Source organism: Mesoplodon mirus (assembly GCF_964341445.2).
Source record: "Mesoplodon mirus genome assembly, chromosome: 18".
In the NCBI taxonomy this organism is placed as follows: domain Eukaryota; kingdom Metazoa; phylum Chordata; class Mammalia; order Artiodactyla; family Ziphiidae; genus Mesoplodon; species Mesoplodon mirus.
In genome coordinates this window covers 64,797,125-64,817,388 of record NC_138994.1, presented here as the reverse complement: position 1 = coordinate 64,817,388, position 20,264 = coordinate 64,797,125, and the positions used below count along the sequence as shown (strand labels likewise).

The 20,264-nt window shown below is 41.7% G+C and overlaps 1 protein-coding gene across 2 annotated transcripts in view; it reads left to right on the top strand.

Annotated features, from left to right (window-relative positions):
• The window catches only part of ANKFN1 (ankyrin repeat and fibronectin type III domain containing 1), a gene marked incomplete at both ends in the record, with an annotated part of 278,167 nt that extends 261,821 nt beyond the window's left edge, over window positions 1–16,346 (top strand). For both annotated transcript variants that reach the window (XM_082603572.1, XM_082603571.1), the window contains 2 exons: window positions 1,316–1,529; window positions 15,550–16,346. In XM_082603572.1, coding sequence (XP_082459698.1) covers window positions 1,316–1,529; window positions 15,550–16,346 — 1,011 coding nt within the window. The remainder of the gene's footprint in view (window positions 1–1,315; window positions 1,530–15,549) is intronic.
• Window positions 16,347–20,264: the final 3,918 nt, after the last annotated feature.

The window sequence follows — 20,264 nt, the reverse complement described above, 5'->3', positions numbered from 1 at the left end:
GAGACCTTAACCTTGTAGTATTCATACAATGAACGCCTTCTACCTGGAAACTGAGTGACACCAACTTTCCAAAGGTTCTTCAAAAATAAATCATAAAGTGTCAGAGCTGGAAGGGAACTTAGACATCATTCGGTACAACCTCTTCTTTTTACAGTTGAGTAAATGGGTCAGAAGTTAACGGCTTGCTCAAAGCACCCAGTGAAATTAGATGCAAAGCCTATCACAAGCTCCAGGGTCCCATGAAAAAAATGTCATTAACAACCTCCTTGGAGAGAGTCAGAATAACTAGAAAGTTTATGGACAGTGTCTATTAAGATTTGCTTTGTGACCGACTGGAGGGGTGGGACAGGGAGGGTGGGAGGGAGGGAGACGCAAGAGGGAAGGGATATGGGAACAGATGTATATGTATAACTGATTCACTTTGATATAAAGCAGAAACTAATAAAAAAAAGATTTGGAAGAATATCTGTCATCTACAGAGACAGACACAAAAATATGAATGACTTTTACAACTGAGTAACAACTATTATACTTTATAATGAAAATGTTAAAATCACTTTGGTAACCCAGAAATCAAACGGGCTACTGTAAAATTACAAGGATGTTTAAATTACTTAGGAAGAATATGCTGTTTAAGCTGTTTTGTACTTTAGAAGCACTTATATGTAAGAAAGTAAATTTAATATATGAAAGTTATTTCTATTAAAATAGGTCCAAGAATCTCTGCTTATTCCAGTAATGCTTTGTTCTTCTAGTTCACATAGAACTAAAACTACATTCCTTTCTTCACCTGTTCTGAAATTCAGACTTCATCATATACCTTCCCCATAATGTGGTAATGAGGAATATTTCATTACATGCTGAGAATTAATAACACTTCATATGTATGAGAAATGTACCCTGCAGTTTTACAAAGGACCTTCAAATATATCATTTCACCCAGTCATCACAGCAGTCCTGTGAGGTATAAAAGGGGAGATGTCTTGTCCACATTTCACGAATAAGGCACCTGAGGCTGGAAAAGGTCAAGTGATTTGCCAAAGGTTGTTACAGAACCAGTAAGTTGTGGATCCCAGCTGGAATCCAGGTCTTCCACTATTTGCACTAAATGAAATAGTCTCTCAGGTAAAAACATGCAAGACACAAGAGATTATAAAGAAGAGGCGTTTTCTGGTTTAGCAAACCTATGTTGAAAATATTTTACCCTGGCTCAAAACCAATACTGTGGAAAATGTATCATCTTGGACTCTCAGGGAAACTTAAACCTTTTTAAACCTGTTTGATAATTAACATCTTTTACCATTTTATCCCAAAGCAAATAGATGAAGTTTGGCGTGAAATGAGGTGGATCATGGATGCTCTACATTACGCAAGATACAAACAACCAGTTTCTGGCTTATCCATCACTAAGCTGATAGACCCCTCAGAAGAGCAGAACCTAAAGAAGATCAATTCTACATCATCACATATAGACTGTCTTCCATCACCACCCCCATCCCCAGAGATGCACAGAAGAAAGGCAGTGAGTGGTAAGCAATAAGATCTAAAGTTCTATATTTCAGTCACCAGATTCTTGGTCCTGTCTCCACTGATGAGGTTCTTTTGTGCTAAGTCATTAGTTCCAGGAAGCAGTAGGAAATACTGCTCAGTGGTAATAGTCTAGAAGCACAGAGGAAACAAAATCAGAATGGGGAGGGGTAGGAAGCTAGGGCAATGACCTGAGATCACCTCCATTTAGGGGTGGGGAAGATTCAGTCCAGTTCTAGTCCAAGCTTCCAAGATAAAAAAGGAATGTAACCAAAACCAGGTAATAAAGAGAACTGGCCCAGCCTCCAGTAAGTAGGGAGGGACTGACAGGAATGAGGCAGGAAGTAGGTCCTAGCCTGGGTAAAGTTCATGGCAAACTTCCCACCCACATGGCACCAATATCCTGGGGTGAGAATTGGGAAAGAGAGAAACTGTGGATACACTAGAATCCTGAGCCTGAGGCCAAACAAGTAGACTGGTCTCATCATGGATACAACAATCAGTAGACAACTTACAGACAAGCTGGAGGAGAGGCCTAGCAAGTCACCTCCACTCTCGCGAATTAAGTTGGAGTTTACATAGCAAATACTAACTGAAAAAACATAGCTGAGTTAATACAAACTTCTACAAAACACCCTTATACTTATAAACAGAGAAAAAGTGTACTAGTCACAGACAATATAATGCTCTTGCCTAGAACATGTTAAAACTAATGCCATTTTTCTAGTTGATTAAACTAATGGTATTCAAAGCATCTTTCCTGATTCTGTAGCTTATAAAAGCTCAAATTTTATAAGCTTTACAATGATAATAATTGATATTTTTAATAAACAGTTCTGAAATGTGAACTTGTCCCATAGGGGGCAGCATGGCGTAGCAGAAAGATCTTGGGCTTAGAAATCAAAGAACTGGATTCAAATTCCAGCTTTTTTTTGCTAGCTATATGCGCTTGAACAGATTACTACATGGAAGGCTCAGTTTCTGCATATGTAAAATGAGAATAATAATATATATACCTTGAAAAGTTATTTGTGAATAAGATAATCTATGTCAAAGGTTCATGGCACATAGTAGACAATAAATTGTAAGTATAGTATTTAATATTATTCTTAATACAGAAAACTTCAGTGGGGACATGAACCTTTCCTATAAGTAAGGTTATGTACATTTTTAAAACATCAGTGTCTGAAAATCAAAACTTGGCTAGTGCAAGAACTTGGGGGACAGCTAATTTACATTACCAAAGGATTCTATGATTTAACAAATAATTCAACAAAATAATTAAGTAGATTTTTATAGATTCCCAGTGGGCTGGGGATACAAATAAAATACCATCCCTGCCAGAAGCTAATCTAACAGGGGAGACAGATACATTAACAAACAATTTCATACTAATTGCATATGTGCTATAATGAGGACACGCATAGGGTGCTACAGACTCTAATGAAGGTGTTAACCAGGAAATCATAAGATCAAAGAGGGCTTCCTGGAAGAGGTGACAAAGTCAAGTACTGAAAGATAAGTAGGAGTTGAGCTGAAAAAGAGGAAAGAGGAAAGCATTATAGGAAGAGGAAGCAGAATGTGCAACTGCGTTGTAGTTCAGGGAACAGCAAGCAGTCTGGCTGCACTCAGGACCTAAGGATATTGCCTTTTTTTTTTTTCATTTAAAAAACATTTATTGGTTATCCACTATGTTCCAGGCACTCTTCAAGGTAACAGGGATATAATGATAAACAAAGCAAAGTCTGTGCTCCCACAGAGCTGACATGAAAATATAAACAAGATCATTTCAAATAGTGAATATTCCAGTGCATAATACAAAACAGCAATCAAGGTGGGTAGGGAGAGTGCTGAATCCACTAGGATGATCAGCAGAGACCTATCTGTGAAGGTTACATTTGAACCAGCCACAAAAAAAAAGGATCCAGTTATACAAAGATCTGGAGTTGGACTATTCCAAGCAACAGAACAGCAAAAGGCCCTGAGGTGGGTGAGGGGTGGAAAGAAAGCCAAAGTATTGTAGCAGAGTGAACAAAGGGGCTAATGGTAAGAGAGGGGGTACAGAGAAAGGCAAGGGCCAGATCAGGCAGGGCATGGTAAGAAGTTGGAATTTTATTCTACTTGTGATGGAAAGCCACTGAAAACTTTTAAGCAAGGATCGATATAATCTGAATTTTCTTTAGAATCCAATCCGTGTGTTGCTTGAAGAGACCAATGCTGGAAGCAGGAGATCAATTAGGAAGCTTATTAACAGAGGAGACAGTGCCTCAGGACATTATGATGCTATTTACCAAAAACAGGTTAGACAGGAGAAGAAACAAGCTTGAGCAAATGGGCATGTTGAATTTAGGTTAGCTTTGGTACATCCCATGCAAAAAGAAACATTCAAAAAAAAAAAAAAACAGGATGTATGGGGTCTGAAGCTCAGAAAAGAGAACTGGACTCATAATATAGATTTAATAATTGTTGACATATGAATGATGAAGCTATGAAAATGCTTGCTATTTCCTAAAGAGAGCAGGTAGAGTAAGAGAGGAGACTATGGAAGGATCCCTGTGGAACAGAACAGCGAGCCTTCTTAAGCTAAGAAGTAACAACCAGAGGAAGAAGATAAAATCAAGAGAGTAGTGTCACAGAAATTAAAACATACCAAATGATGGTAAAAGGTTAAATAAAACTGAAAAGCTTCTATTTTTTTGGTTTTGTATGTTGTTTTCAACAAGGAAGTCATCAGTAACCTTGATGACAGCGGTTTATGAAGGAAAGGAGATAGAAACCAAATAGAAGTAGATCGGGGAGTAAATGGGACCAGCAAGGATACACTCTGCAAAATCTTGGCTGTGAAAGAGAAGGGGGAGGGAGGGCAGTAGCTGCAGAGGTACAGGCTTGAAAGGGCATTTGTTAAAGGCAGGATAGATATACCCTCTGTTGTTCCCCAATTCACAGAATTCTACAAACAACTCTTCAATTCTACTTCCACTTCACAGCCCTTGTCTGCCCTCTCTACTCACAGAACTTCCCCAGTGTTTAATCTTCTCTTGGCCACAGGGTCCTAAGTGGGTCCCCCCTGGCTGTATGAGGGTGGCCTCTCCCGGGCCACATAAGTGCCAAATTCTCACGTTGGCCAGATGACGGGTTACACACACTCCCTGCTGGGAAGATCTGGCCAATTACACTCGGATTTTATTATTAACTTAAAATGTGAGCGATCATCATTCTGTTTCTTAAAATATAACTCTCTCTTGGGTCCATTTATTTCTCTGAAGCCAAGATTCCATGGGCTGTGAAACACGACGACGTGGAGGGCAAAAAATGAAAAATGGAACCCAGTGACAGGGGCACTTGATAACTGGGAGACACATTTAGCACTGCGTCCCCTCACAAAAGCAAAAGCATTTCAGAGCAATGAGGTCTGCTCCTGCACACTCTGTTCTCTCCACTAGTATGACGATTTTGAATTGTTTGGAAACCATTTATGAAGAGGGAAAAATCCAATTTAGAGGTATATCCCCATTGGCTGCTCACAGGGCAAAGTCTGCAACACAATTCCATTCTGTGTGAGTAGGGGTCACTTAACTTCTGAGAAGCCTGCTGGAAATACAAAGCCTATCACAAGCCTAGACTCTGGTACCAGCCCAAGATTCTGCTTTAAGGCTGTTGAGTACCTTGGATTTGTTTGTGTGTGTATGTGGCTGGACAAACAGGGTGGGAGAGCAGTGGAACTCTTTAACTTACTTCCCATTTCTGTGTGGTTTTCAAACACAAAGTAGAACTCCTCTGAGTCAATTAACATTAAGCATCTCCCAAGGACCCAAGGAGGAAAGTTGGCTCCTAGAAAAGGCAGCGTAGGGCAGGGGTGGAATGATTGGTCCATCACGTGGGTATTTTCTCTCCCACTCCTTTTCTGTGGGTCTAGTAGTCACAGGCAGCAGCAATTTTTCTTTTCCGTTACCGCTATTTCTCCTAGTGACTGCATGGGTGAGGCAACAGGGGGGAGGGGGGCATTGTTTCCTTCAGATGCATGTGAAGATTATCCTGATCTTCCACATGTAAATCTTCCTGGTAAGCTTTTCCCAGGTGATGTTAAGGTTAAGAACACTATGGCATAAACTAAACGGATCAAAGAAAAAAAATATCAACAGGAATCTGAAGATTGGAAATTAGAAGGTGAACAAGCCCCTGAGGTCTACCCAAGGCCTGATGAGACGTTTATTAAAATTCTTTGTTTCTAAATTATTTAAATTCTATTCAAACACAGTAGAAACAGATTCAATGAAGCACACACACAAAAAGTAGCAATTTGGACAGTGATATATTAAAAATGTGAAGATAGATTTTTAGGGCACATACTACTCATTATTCCTTTCCTTCCATCCTGCCATGCCCCCTGCCTTTAAGAGAAAAGCAATAGCTTTCAATCAATTATTCTTTCCTGCAATGTCATCTCCCCATAAAGCCCTCAGAATCCACATCAATTCTACACTGCTGTTGTTGGCCTGATCTACAGAGACCAGGAGTTGCAACACGCATTACAGTGGCAAGAAAGCCAAACTTCCTAAGCCAGCACTAATACTATGGGCAGAACTTCCATCAAACAGCTCTTGGGTCAACCAGAGGGGAAGTGCAAGGCTCTACCAGTGCCGGCCTGCCCAGTGGGCCCTGCAAGGGAAACTGAGGAGCACAACCAGGTTTAGTAAAGTAACAACTGGGCAAGGTGCCTACATTGCTTAATGGAGCATGTGGCCTGGATCTGGGGATGGAAGCTGCACTTTGCATTCTTTTCCAGGAAGGGAGGGAGTGGCAGTGGCCTAAATCCCTGGAAACTCTCCTCAGTGCCCTGGCTGGCATCCTGGAGATTTTCCCAGCTTGTTCTGGGAGGGGTATCCCACTCTAAGCAATTGGTTCCACTAAGTCCTATAATAAATAATACAACCACCATGGAAGTCAAATATTTAGATTCCCACTAGAGCAGTGTTTCCAAAGTGTAGGTCTTTGAACCTACAAGATAATATTTACCACTCCATACTCAAGCCCTTTTTCATCTCTTTCCTGAGTTACTACAGTTATAACTAGCTCTTCTCTTGATTTATCTCCTATCTCCCTTGCTCCTGGGAGCTACAGTAAAGAATTCACATCATTTACAAATTCAGTGCTAAATCTAGGATGAGAAATACAATACTGGACTAACACAAGACACCCTTCAAGAAATTACTGTTCTCCTTTATTACCAACACCATTCTCACAGCAAAATCTTGAAGTGTTTCTGATTACTGGTTTGTACTTTAATGAATCACCTCTTGATATGCTTTCTAGTTATTCTCTATTTAAAAGTGGAAAGAGTACTTCCCTGGTGGTGCAGTGGTTAAGAATCCGCCTGCCAATGCAGGGGACACAGGTTCGAGCCCTGGTCCGGGAAGATCCCACATGCCGCGGAGCAACTAAGCCCGTGCGCCACAACTACTGAGCCTGTGCTCTAGAGCCCACGTGCCACAACTACTGAAGCCCACGCGCCTAGAGCCCATGCTCCGCAACAAAGTGTAGCCCCCGCTCGCCGCAACTAGAGAAAGCCCGTGCACAGCAACGAAGACCCAATGCAGCCAAAAAATAAATAAATAAATAAATAAATTTTTAAAAATTTGTTTAATAAAAAATAAAATAAAAGTGGAAAGGATTTCAGTAATATTAACACCTTCTGTCTGTAAGGCACTTAAAGTATTTTTAACAAATTTAATTCTCATAGCACCAATGGAAGATAGGTAACATAATTACCTACATGCTACAGATGAAGGGGCTAAGTTCAGAGGGGCTAAGTGATGTGCTCAAGATCATATACACAGTAAGGAACAAGACAGGACTTCAGCCCAGGTTTGTCTAGGTTTAAGATAATTGTTCTTTCTGCTACAACTGGGCTGACTCAAGTCAAGTACCACCAAATATAAAGCAAAATGAAAAAAATAAAGCAAAATGACTTAGGTGATTGTTTTCAGACATTTCTATAGCAAATTAAGTAAATTAGATCTTTTCAGGCTGCTTTCAGTATTGTTTTTAAGAGGCAATCAAATCTCTTTGCTCTGTAAACTCTCAGATTTCAATATTCATTTCAGTTTCAGTTCAACCCAGCATTCTTTACTGAGAGCCTTGTATGTACCAGATACAGCACAAGAGGCTAATAATACAGTGATGATTAATTCACACTCTAGTCCTCATGGTCTGTTCATATGTCCATGCTCAGATCAGATGATCTGGGAAATAGAGGATTTGCATGTCCCTTTGCTTGACTCCTTCCTTAGCCCATTCCTTCACTGACTGGCTTCTTCAACATTTACTAAGCAGAGATGAACAAGACATAGTGCATGCCCTCTAGAGTTCACAGTTAATGAGGGAGATAAAAATACAAGTGAATAATTTATAATAAACCTTGATAAATGCAGTAACAGAGATATAAATAAAATGCTTTATGAGCCAAGAGAACTGAGCAACTAACTCCACCTGGGGAAATCAGCACAGGCTCTTCCTGAGAGACTGGGTCTTAAAATATGATGCTCCACTGAAATATTAGAATGTCAGCCCTTTAAAGCATACCTTCATATACTCCTTATTCCCCTACAACCAACAAATGCTCACTATTTGTACGCTGAGAGGTCAAAGTGCAAACCGTTCTTAGAGAGCATTTGACCTGATATGGGCTGGAAAGAGGGAAAAAGTGACACAAACTCCTCAGCAGTTGCTTCTAGATATATCATTTTTACTATCAGACTTCTAGTGGGTTAAATGGTGGCCACTAAAAAGACACGTTCATGTCCTAACCCTCAGAACCTGCAAATGTGACCTTAGGTGGAAAAAGAGTCTTCACAGATGTAATTCAGGGTCCTGAAATAAGATCATCCTGGATTACCCAGGTGAGCCCTAAACCCGACAACAAGTGTCCTTATAAGACACAGACGAGAGTTCATGTGAAGACAGAAGCCGAGATTGAAGTGATGCAGCCCAAGGAATGCCAACAGCCACCAGAAGCTGTAAGAGGCAAGAAAGTGTTCTCCCCTAGAGCCTCCAGAGGGAGTGCAACCCTGCTGACACCTTAATTTCAGACTTTCTCCGCTTCCAAAGCTGTGAGAGAATAAATTTCTGTTGTTTTAAGCCACGAGTGTGTGGTAATTTGTTACAATAGCCACAGGAAACTAATACAAGACCTAACGTGTTTCTCTTACTAAGAGCTTAATATAGCTATGTGTGGGTGCCACGCAAAGTGAATCAGATGAACCAGGTCCCAGCCCTCAGAAGGCTTCCACAGAAAGCCACGGGAACTCTAAGGTAAATGGCAGTAGAGCAGGTCTTTGGAGTGAGACAAATCTGCGTGTAGGTTCCTATTCTGCCACTTATCAGCTTATATGAATTGGAAATTTTAATAAGCCTAGACTTCAGTATTCTTACCTGCAGAATGGGAACTGGTGTAAAAATTAAGTAAGATAAAGCACCTAGAGCACTTAGCATGAGGGCTGGCCCACAGTAAGTACTAAGTAAATAGCTAGAATTGTTATTACCATCATGGATGCAAATGAATAGTACATATGGATATAGCTGAATAGACAACAGTGATCAGATAGAGAGGAAAGTTCAGCTAAAGTCAACTTTCAATTAATTGCATGGATCTTATTTCCAGCCCAGTTTCAAATCTTCAGTTAACCTCTCTTTTTTATGACCCCTATGGCACCTACCACTGCCATCATCAAAAACAGCCAACAGTTCTGACACCCTATTACTTGCAGTTCCCAATTTTTCCCACTAAAGTTAGGGAAAAGTACTGTCTAAAATTTGTTTTAAGAATTTCAAAGTCATTCAGCCCAAGCCTTTATCCAGTTCTCTTTTTTTTTTTTTTTTTTTGTTTAAAGGATCTTTTTTTTTTTTAGATGTTGGGGATAGGAGTTTATTAATTAATTAATTTATTTTTGCTGTGTTGGGTCTTCGTTTCTGTGCGAGGGCCTTCTCTAGTTGTGGCAAGCGGGGGCCGCTCTTCATCGCGGTGCGCGGGCCTCTCACTATCACGGCCTCTCTTGTTGTGGAGCACAGGCTCCAGACACGCAGGCTCAGTAGCTGTGGCTCACGGGCCTAGTTGCTCCGCAGCATGTGGGATGTTCCCAGACCAGGGCTCGAACCCGTGTCCCCTGCATTAGCAGGCAGATTCTCAACCACCGCGCCACCAGGGAAGCCCCAGTTCTCTCCTTTTAAGTTGAAAAGCTATGTCTGTCTTCTTCCCTAACCAGGAGTCCTTACATCTTTTTCACTGAAGACCAATGACAGCACTTGTGCTCCCAAGGGATCACCCCGCCTTGTTATTTCCATCAACGTACTACTCGTATCTTCAACAGTTCCCTTTCCAACAGTTCCTTCTTCTCTACCCACGAACATCTTCCCTCAACTTTGCTACCCTACCACATTCCCATTCCATCCCTCCAGGATGCTTTGGCCAACTGCTTAAGTTCAACCTGTCCCAAATTAAATGTACCATCTCTTCCACTGCCCAACCCTGTTGCAATTAAACTCCTCCAGTTTAATGCTACTCCTATCTCCCAGGCACCAAGGCCTGAAACCTATTAGTCATTTCAGGGCCTTTGCACTTCCTTCTCCAAGTTGTCTGGAAGACTGCTCTCTAAAATGTTCACATAGCTGGTTCCTTCTGATCACTGAGGTCTCGTTTAGACTCCAGAGACTCCTCCCCTGGCTACCTTATTAAAAGAACCTCCCTTCCAAGTCACTCTCTACCTGAAGTCCAGTTTCATTTTATTCATAGAACTTTACACTCTTTGAAATTAATCTTATGTATATTCTTATTGTCTAATCCTCCCTCTGTGAGCTGCTTGAAAGCAGAGACCATGTCTGTCTATCACAAAATAGGTGCTCAGTAAACATCTTCGAATAAATGACCTTCCTGGACTTCTCTTTTCTTCCACGTAACCACCACTCTTGCTCAGCCCCACAACCTAAAAAAGGTAAATATTTAAAGGAAACATAGCTTGGACAACAGCCTCCCAGCTGGCCTCCTTGCTGTTTCCTCCTGATCCAGTTCTTCTTACATCCTACCTGCTACATAATTATCCTGAATCACAGCTCTCATCTTGTCAATTACTTCTTCAAAATTCTCTGATAATTACCCACTGGTGACAAAATTAGGTACAAACTCCTTATCTAGGCATTCACTGCTCTCCTCTGGCTCCACCCTACCTTTTAAAAAAATTAAATAACCTCTTTTAACCATTTATTTAAAATAATTATAAGAACAGCAGGTTGCAAAGAAATGTACAGGAATTCCCATGTTCTCTTCCCCCAGCCTCTCCCCAGTGTTCACATCTTACACAGTTCTTATATCAATACAGTACCAAAACCAAGAACCTGGTGTAATGCACAGTTTATCCAGATTTCACCAGTTATACATACACTTGTGCATGTGTGTATGTATGTGTGGGTGTGCACATGCACGTAAGCATGCAGGCTCACTTGTATGTAATTTGTCAAGCTCTATGTAATTTGTCACATGTGCAGCCTTGGGTAAGCACCACCATAGTCAAGATACTCAGTTGTACCGTCACCACAAGACTTCCTCTGTTACCCCTTTATAGCCTTACCCACCACCCCTCCCCACATCCTTGCCCCTGGCTAGTACAAATCTGTACTCCATCTCTATAATTATTTCATGAATGTCACATAAATGGAATTCTTTATTTGTACTGATGAGTATTATTCCATTGTATGGATGTATCATGCATCCACTGAAGGATATTTGGGTAGTTTCCAGTTTGGAGCTAATACCAATAAAACTGCTATGAACATTCATATACAAGTGCCTGCATGAAAATAAACTTTATTTTTCTAGGATAAATTCCCAAGAGTGAAACTGCTGGCATCTTACTTTTGTAGCCTCATTTTCCCAAAATTCCATTCCTGTTCCCATATTATAGTCAAACAGAACTACTTGTATTGTTTCATTTTCCTCTCTGGTTTCTAAGCCTCTTATCAACATTTGCATATTTATTATTAAAAGCTGCCTCAAAACACTTTTTGAAAGTGAAGAAATAAATTAATATAGATAGAAATAGAGATGAATGAATGGAGAGAAAAAATAGAGATGATGGAGTACTTTATCAATCCTGTCCCAATAAAATGTGATCTCCTTCCTATAAACCTGCATCTTATTTGCTAAACGTCGTTTATAAAAGGTATGTTCTTCCACAGTCTCATAGATGCATATATGCCCCTGCCTCCATTAAAACAGTAAAATCCCTGAAGCAGATCCTTTGTTATTAATTTTATATTCAGTCAGCCACCAAACACAGTGTTTCTGTTAGAGCAGCAGCTGAAGCAAAACAAAATCTTCATTGTTGAATAAATGGATGAATTAAATATCTTTGCCCTAAGAGGGCTCTGGTCCAACCAGGAAACCAGGATGTTATATTTGCATTTAAAAAGATAACTAATAATACAAGTCTATACAGGCTAAGTGCCAAGGGATAATTGAAGGAAAAACTACTTCAGCAGTGCAGACAAGTGGGCAATCCTTTCTGGGACAGTTGGGGGATGCTTCCTAAGAAGGCTTTGTTTGAGGGGACCCTTGAACAGATGAGTAGAAACCCCCAAAATAAAAAAGGGAGTCCTTTTTGATAGCCATTATTTAAAGAACAACATAAGGGTTGATCTCATTCTTTGTAGCTGCTGGATAACATTCCATAGTATGGATGTGCCCAAATTTTTAAACCATTCTCCTAATAATAAACATTTAGGCTTGTATCAGTTAGGATTAAGTCTGGATCCTTGTTACAGAAAACCCAAATAAGGGTGTCATTAACACAAGATATTTTATTTCGCTCTTATGTGAAAGAAGCCCAGAGGTAGACAATTCAGTGACAGTATGTGGACTCCATGGTCTTCAGATACCATGCCCCCTTTTTCAGCTCCCCCATCCTAGCACATGGCTTCCTTTCCCAAGGTTGCCTTGTGAGCTCAGCCAACACATCTTGTTACAGGCATTTGGAAGGAAAGAGGAAAAACAAAATGCCCTATCTCCCAGCTAAGCCAGCTCCTCTAATGCAGCCTTCCAAAAGTTTCATACCATACTTTCAGTTCTATCTCACTGGCCAGAATTTAGTTATGTGACCGTGCCTAGCTGCAAAGGAAGCTGAAAAAAACGTGGTCTTTTACATGAATGCACTGCCGTCTCAGACAAAATTTAAGATTTTGTAACTAAAAAAGGATAATGGATATTGGGTAGCAGCCAGCAGCGAGAGAACAAAACTGAAATCTTGCCCTGCCAATGAGTAAGCAACGTCATCTTCTACAGTCAGGAAAAAGAAGAAAGGAAAAGAAACACTTCATACCCTGATCCTGAAATAAACAAACAAGCAAAAAATATATATATTACATCTGGTTCTAGTCCCTAAAATAGAAGAAACCTTAATCCCATTTGTGTAAATTACTGACTCCCTAACAAAATTTTTTTCCCTTAAGTTTACAGTATTCTTATGATAATCATACTGATTTTCCACCATGCACGACTAACTATAACCTTGTAACCCTGTGGGTTTTTACTTTAAATACCTGTTGTATTTTTTCATCAGCAAGCCAGCACTGAATTTGGTCTCCCTTGCAGAACTTTGCCAAGTAAAGTATTTTTCTTTTCTTAAACTATTTTTCTTTTCTTAATGCTTCTGTGTCTCTAAGTCTTCCTTTCACAGTAGTCTCAGCCACAAGATTATTTCTAGTTTTATAAATCATGTTACAGTGAACAATTTGTAAATGCCTCCATGTACACACAGTGACAATTTCTCAAACATAGATATCTGAAAAAGGACTTGCTGGGACAAATGATATGCACATTTTTAATATATTCTACCAAGCTGCTATCCAAAGAGCCAGACCAGTTTCTATTCCCACCACCATTATATGAGGGTTCCTGATTTCCCACACACCACCAATACAAGAGATTTATCATTTTTATTTTCAGCAGATCTGATGGGCAAAAAAATGCCTTGGTTTTGCTTCAACTTGCATTTCCCAAATTACTACCTAATTAGTAATTATAGTCTACCTAGGTTGAATATCTTTATTATGCTTATTGGCCATTTGTATTAATTATTCTTTGAATTGTTGGTTATCTTCTACCTGTTTGGATTGTCTTCTTACTGATTTACAGGAGATCTATATATATCCTATATATTAATCTTTTGTTAAACATATTATTACTATTTTCTTCCAATCTACCACTTACCTTTTTACTTTATGTGATCATTTGTTTTACAAAGTATTAAACTTTAATGTAGTCAAATTTATCAGTCACTTCTTTTCTGACTTCTGGGGTTTTGTCTTGCTAGAAAGACCTTCCTACCCAAAATTACAAACATACTGTCTTCTAATACTTGTAGAGTTTGCTTGTTATATTTAAACTACATGGAATTTATTTTTATATTTGAGATGAGGCAGGACTTTCTCTAATATTTTACTAAAGGGATAACCAATTGTTCCAACACTACATACTGAATAATCTATTCGCTCCCCTACTTTGAAATGCAAGCTTTACCGCATGTTCAATTATCACACTGAATTAAGACTGTTCCTGGACTTTATATTTCTGTTCTACAGATCCATCTGTCCATCTGTCCACCAATACTACAAAGTTTTAATTATCAAAGCTCTATAATATGTTTTGATACCTCATAAATCAGGCTCCTCCCTACTATACCTTAAAAAAAAGTTAGCTATTCTCACAAATTTTCTTTTCCAGATAAATTTAAAAATCAATTTTCTAAATTCCATTTAAAAACCCTATGGAGGGGACTTCCCTGGTGGCACAGTAGATAACACTCCGTGTTCCCAACGCAGGAGGCCCGGGTTCGATTCCTAGTCAGGGAACTAGATCCCACATGTATGCCACAACTAAGAGTTTGCATGCCACAACTAAGGATCCCACCTGCCACAACTAAGACCCCGTGCAACCAAATAAATACTAAAAAAAAAAAAAAAAAAAAACCTCCTATGGAGATTTTTGAATGGGATTGCCTCAAATTTAGAGATTTCTTGTTCTTTTTAAGAGAACGCTCATGTTTTCAAAATGAGCGTATATTTACCAAGTACCTATTATGGACTGAGTTCTGTGGGAAATTCAAAGGGTTTTAAGGCAGTCTTTGCCCTACAGAAATGTGCAAGCTGATTGGGAAAAAGATATAAACAACTAGTGCATTAAATGACAAATATACACAGAACTAACTTGTGGCTCAGTATGATTAGTGTAGATGCCCTTTGAGGCTGATTATCACCTCTGATTTTACTTATGTTTTCTTTTCTTTGGCCTTAATTTTTTTTCTTTTTAAACACCTGACAACGTGGTAAGTATTTATACATATAAACCATTTTTTTTTACAGTCACCCTAAGTAAGAAGTTCTACTGTCATCCCCATTTTGCAGATAAAACAAAAAAAAAAACTGAAGCTCAAAGAAGTTAAGTAACTTTCCCAAGATCACAGAGCAATCTGGAGGACAATTAGGATTTGAAACCAGGTTTCCCTGACTTCCGCCACCATAGTGCCTCCTCTCCTTCCTTCCCCCTTTTAAGTTCCTGCTACTTTATCGAATGTAAAAATCATCTCTGAAATAAAACTAGGGAACAAACAAATGAATGACATCCAGCTTTGTTTCCTGTTTCATCCTCTCTCCACAAGCCCAGTGAACAGTAAAATCGGATGTGGGGAGGGAGGGCGTGTTCCCCTCCGCCGCTGCAAAGGGTGGTTGGTCCTGTCCGAGTTCCTCTCCTTCCTTTCCCTTTTAGCTAAGAACGTACCGGGCCCTACGCCGAATGAAAAAGTGCGGCCCCTTGTTCAAAACTTATTAAAATGTCAAGAAATGAGAGCAGACCACTAAACGAAGCGCCAGCCCTTCTAGGCACGGAGGAGGGATGGGGGAGGGCCTCAACCACAGGTCCCTCCTTGAGCCCTGGCTAGGAGTTTCTCTTGTTTCTAACAGCAGTCTCTGGCTTTGCAGATTCACAGCCCTGCTCTGACGAAGAAGGCTGCTCCGAAGTCTTCCTCCCCACTGACAGCGACTACGACTCCAGTGACGCCCTGAGCCCCCGAGACCTGGACCTGGTCTACCTGTCATCGCACGACATCGCCCAGCAGGCCCGAAGCGGCCTGAGCGGAAGCGCCCCCGACGTCCTGCAGGTGCACAACACGAAGCCTCCCTCGGGGCCTCGCCAGGACCCCCAGGGCCGCAGCCCGGGTCCCGAGGCCGACCTCTCGTGCACCGAGCTCCTACACGGCCTGACCCTCACAGGCCCCGCGCCCAAGAACCACGCCGAAGTAGCACCGGGCGCGCGGCCGCCGCTAGGCTTCCGGGGAAAGCGGAAGCTGGCCAAGCCCCCGCACTACGGCGGCTTCAGCCGCCACTACCGTTGGCTGCGCATGCACGGCGAGACGCAGTCGCTGTCGCTGTCCGAGGGCGTGTACACGCAGCAGCTGTCCCGGGCCTGTGGCCTGGGCCAGGAGCCCGGGGAAGCTGAGAGGCTGGCACCTGCCCAAGAAGGGCCGCGGGGCCTGGCTCTGGCCCACGCCGCCAGCTTCCCGGAGGAGCGGAAGGACAGCCTCCAGGATCCAAGGCCTGCGGTGCGCCGCATCTACGTGGAGCCCTACCCCGCGGCCCTGGTGGACGCCAAGCCTTGGGAAGCCTTGAGCCCGCCCGCCGGAGGCCCCTCGGGTCTGCCCAGCCTCACGGGCCCGGAGATGAGCCCAGAGGGCCCGACCCCCTCCCCTGTGTCGGAAATACTCAGCAGCATGCTTTAGGGAGGCCCACGACTGGCTGTCCACAGTTCCACTGTGCATCCCTGCATTTTCCATCACGCTACCCCCAGCCTGTCCCCACCCCACCGTGTCCCCACCCATTTTTAAATGGATTGAATGTTAAAAACCCAAAGGTTACAGGTTCAAGGTCCTCTTTTTTAGAGTTGGAGTGGAGGCGAGAGTTGCCAGTGTCATTCCCAGTTCAGCCTATAAAGGGCATAGAAAAGCTTTTGTGTCAACGTGGAGTCCTGGACACAACGGTTCAAACATGCCATCCTATTGGTGGCACCTGTGGCGGAGGTAGGACAACCCAAAGAGCCACCCTCAGTTTTGCAGCTGGCTATGTAATCTGACTCCTGAGCTTAGACTCTTTCATGCATTTGTGATTGACAGGGAGGAGTTCTATAGATGAAAATAAGATTAGCATTGTTTTTCCCTCCATCCCAGACCTTTAGAAGACTTTGGGGAAAGAAGCCCAGTTTCTGTCTCTAGGGAATAGGGTCAGTGAACTTGTCCTGGGTTCCCCATCAGCTAAACCAAGTCGTTCCAAAGTTCAGCGTTCTCAGCAGCTCACCAAATCCAATTTATCGGTCAGCACTGATCTAGTTAAGTAGGCCTTGGACAGGCCTTTTCTTCACTTAGTGCTGTGTGGAAACCTCCAGAAACAAACGTAGAGGAGGCTTCTCTTCTAGCTCTGTCTTGCAAAGATAGAATAGGGCGGGAAGCAGCCCTTCCTGTACACTCAGCTCCCATTCAAGCATGAAAATGGGCCGTGTATTATTCCAGGGTGCAAGGAGATGGCTCAGTTAAGTGAAAGCCTGGATGATACACAAGATAAGGGGAGGGAGAGAGACATGTGCAAAATTGTGTTTCCTTTCCAATCCTAAAATAAGTAAAGCCGTGGTGGGGGCTGTGTCTCTGAGAATGATAATGGATCTGCTGCAGATTCTTAGGTGATAGATTTGTAATCGAGCAAGAAAGTTCCTTTCAGATGTGGCCAGGCAGAGATGGAGTTTTCTCAGGGACACAGGCACAGCTACTCTCCCCCACATAACAGGTCATGGGACAGACCGTCCAGAGCTTCAGTTGCTGCCTTCCCCTTTTCAATCCACCCTTCCAAAGTCAGTTTTGCCCCTAGATCAGTTGGCCCATTGGGCTCGGGGAAAATCTTTCCTTAGAAGGCCTTGCCAGTGGTTCCAAGGCTATGGTCAAAGACACCTGAAAATCTTGCTCCGGTCTCACTGCGTCCCACCTGGCTTTCTCACAAAGGAGAAACCAAATCAAAGAACAACCACACTGCATATTCAGAGCAGGCATGAGCCTTCTCTCCTTTCCTGGAGCCAAGACCCATTCAGTTCACTGATATTCTAAATGGTCCTTTTCTGCTTCACAGGCATTTTGGTTAAATATTGCTCTTTATGACCCTACCTCTGTCTTCACAGCTCTACCAGTCCTCCTCATGGGAGTTCACACAAAGTCCCCTGTTCACAATGTTATTCCGATTCCTTCCATTTTTAAAACATTTGATTTAAACATAAATAATTACCCTGGCGGAAAGGTACAGATTTGGCCCATGGCCTATGGTCATTAGAAAACTAAAGCCCAGAGCTCAGTCTTTATTTTTTTAAGAGATTTTATACTCAATAACCGACCACCACCCCCCACCCCCCCGCCGCCCGCTGCCACTCCGGCTGAAGAATCTTGATCAGAATCACTGCAGCTCCTTTTCCATGCCTGGGAGGATTTTAAAATGCAATTTTCTTCTGTTCTGAGTGAATTCTGTATGTATGGAGTGTTAGAACTAGAAGAGAACCTAAAATTAGTCTAAGTCCTTGCATTCACAGATGAAGCAGTTAAGGCCCAGAGAGATTAAGTGACTTACTCAAGGTCACAGAGCTGGTTTAGTCTCAGAGTTTGGGTCAGAATCCAGAACCATTCCCTTTATAGCAGACTGTCCCAGTGGGACTTGGTACACATCTAGTCAACTTTTGATTTTCTATAGGCTGCTTACCTAGTTTACAGGTAATTCCAAATTCAAATCCTTCTCTCAACCTTTACCTAACAGATTTCCAATATCACAGAGCTCTCTGTTGCCAGAAATTACAAATTTCATGTACTAGATATCTAAGCTAATTAATTAATTATAATTAATTTAAAACCTAATCAGGAGAAATGCAGTTAAAATTGCTTACCATACGACTCCCATTTTAAGATGAAAATAACAGAGTCATCTCCACTCAGTTTCTTACTTACTTCTAATTATAAGACAGGTTATATATATTGAATGAGTTTGTGAGATGAGCTGCTGAAATTGTCAAGGACTCAGAAACCAAGTGATTCCCTGATCATGACCTTTCTGGTGGCAAGGAAAGAAGTCTGTGACTAAATTAGATGGAAGACATTTGACAGGCAGCAAAAGCAAAGACTGACCCATCCTTCTGACCCTGCGTTTGGTCAGCACGTTTTGACACATTGGACCAAATAATAACCCATTAAGTAAAATGGCATTAAATTCAAACCCACTAATGTATATTAGGCACATGGGGTTATATTTTCACCTTCTATGAGGAAAAGAGATGCGTGCCCATGAAATGAATAATGAACGTTAGATTTCAGTGGGCATACTTAATCAACTCGAAAATGCATTTTCCTAGCGATATTCCTATAGAAAGGTGGGATTGAGGAAAGCTATATCCTCAATAATTCGCTATTTGTTCAAGAAGTTTCCCTCTACCCATACCTCCACTTTGCAACTTCTTGTGAGCATAGTTTAAATTAAAACATTCTTGTGAGAGAGAATTGTTTTCTCTAAATCACAGTCCTTTATTCATTTGTCCAGTCTTCTCATTATAGAGACTTTACACAATCTGAGGATTTTTTGTTTGTTTGTTTTGCTTTGTCTTATCGGCTTTGTTTTGTTTGTTTTGGATATGATGGACTTTTGTCTTTCATTCTTTTTAAGTCCAACTGGGGAGCCTCTGGAGGAAACTTTCCTGTTTCAGGTCTTCTTTTCCACCGTGTTTCTGACATGCTTAATTCTCACCTGTATGAGCTCGTCATTTGTGAAACCCTCAAATATCATTGACTGAGGTCCTCCCATATGTCCGTCTCTATTCCAAGTCCCACGGAGAACAAAAGAATCAAGTATGAAACAGATTCCGGGCCACAAGGAGCTCACATTCGGCTATGAGTGTAGCCGTCATCACCACACATTTTCTTACCAATGTCGTAGAAGAGGCAGGAGCCTGTCGCCTCAGCCAGGCCAACATAGCGCATGTTGGGCTAGGCATCTTTGATTTCGCTCTTGCTATCTATTCATAAAAGAGGATAGCCTGGAAAATGCAATTCATCAATGTATATGCTCGGCAACCATTTACAAGGCTATCACATCCTCTTCCTTCGCAAGGGTACTTGGGAGACCGTCATCAAAAACATTCACTCTAGGGAGTGGGTATTTTAAGAAGTGGTTACTTAAGATAAGAACCACTCCATTTTAAGAACATTCACTAATGTTCAAAGCAATAATTCCACTGGAGAAAATGGTTGCATTTGATTTGAAAGTTGAATCCAGTTAGTAATAATATTCCTCCAGCCCCCATTCCTGAAGGATCCCAAAGCACTTTATGAAAAGCACTGACTGAAGCCTGGTTGTGCTCCCCTAAAAAGACCTTGTCCGGGAGCCACCTGGCCAACACCTACCCCATCCTTGCCAGGAGATCATGCCAGACAAGTGGGAAAGACGACTGGCCTCTCACGCATTGTTATCCTGCCACATGAACGTGCACCCTGAGGAATGCTGAGTTCTTCCTTCAAAGACAACGATTTTAGACAAGTAGGCACACTAGAAAAGCCCAACTCCTTGGCCCTCTTTTGTTCATCACGCTCCACCCATGATGTACTCCCTTTCTCTTGGAGAACTGT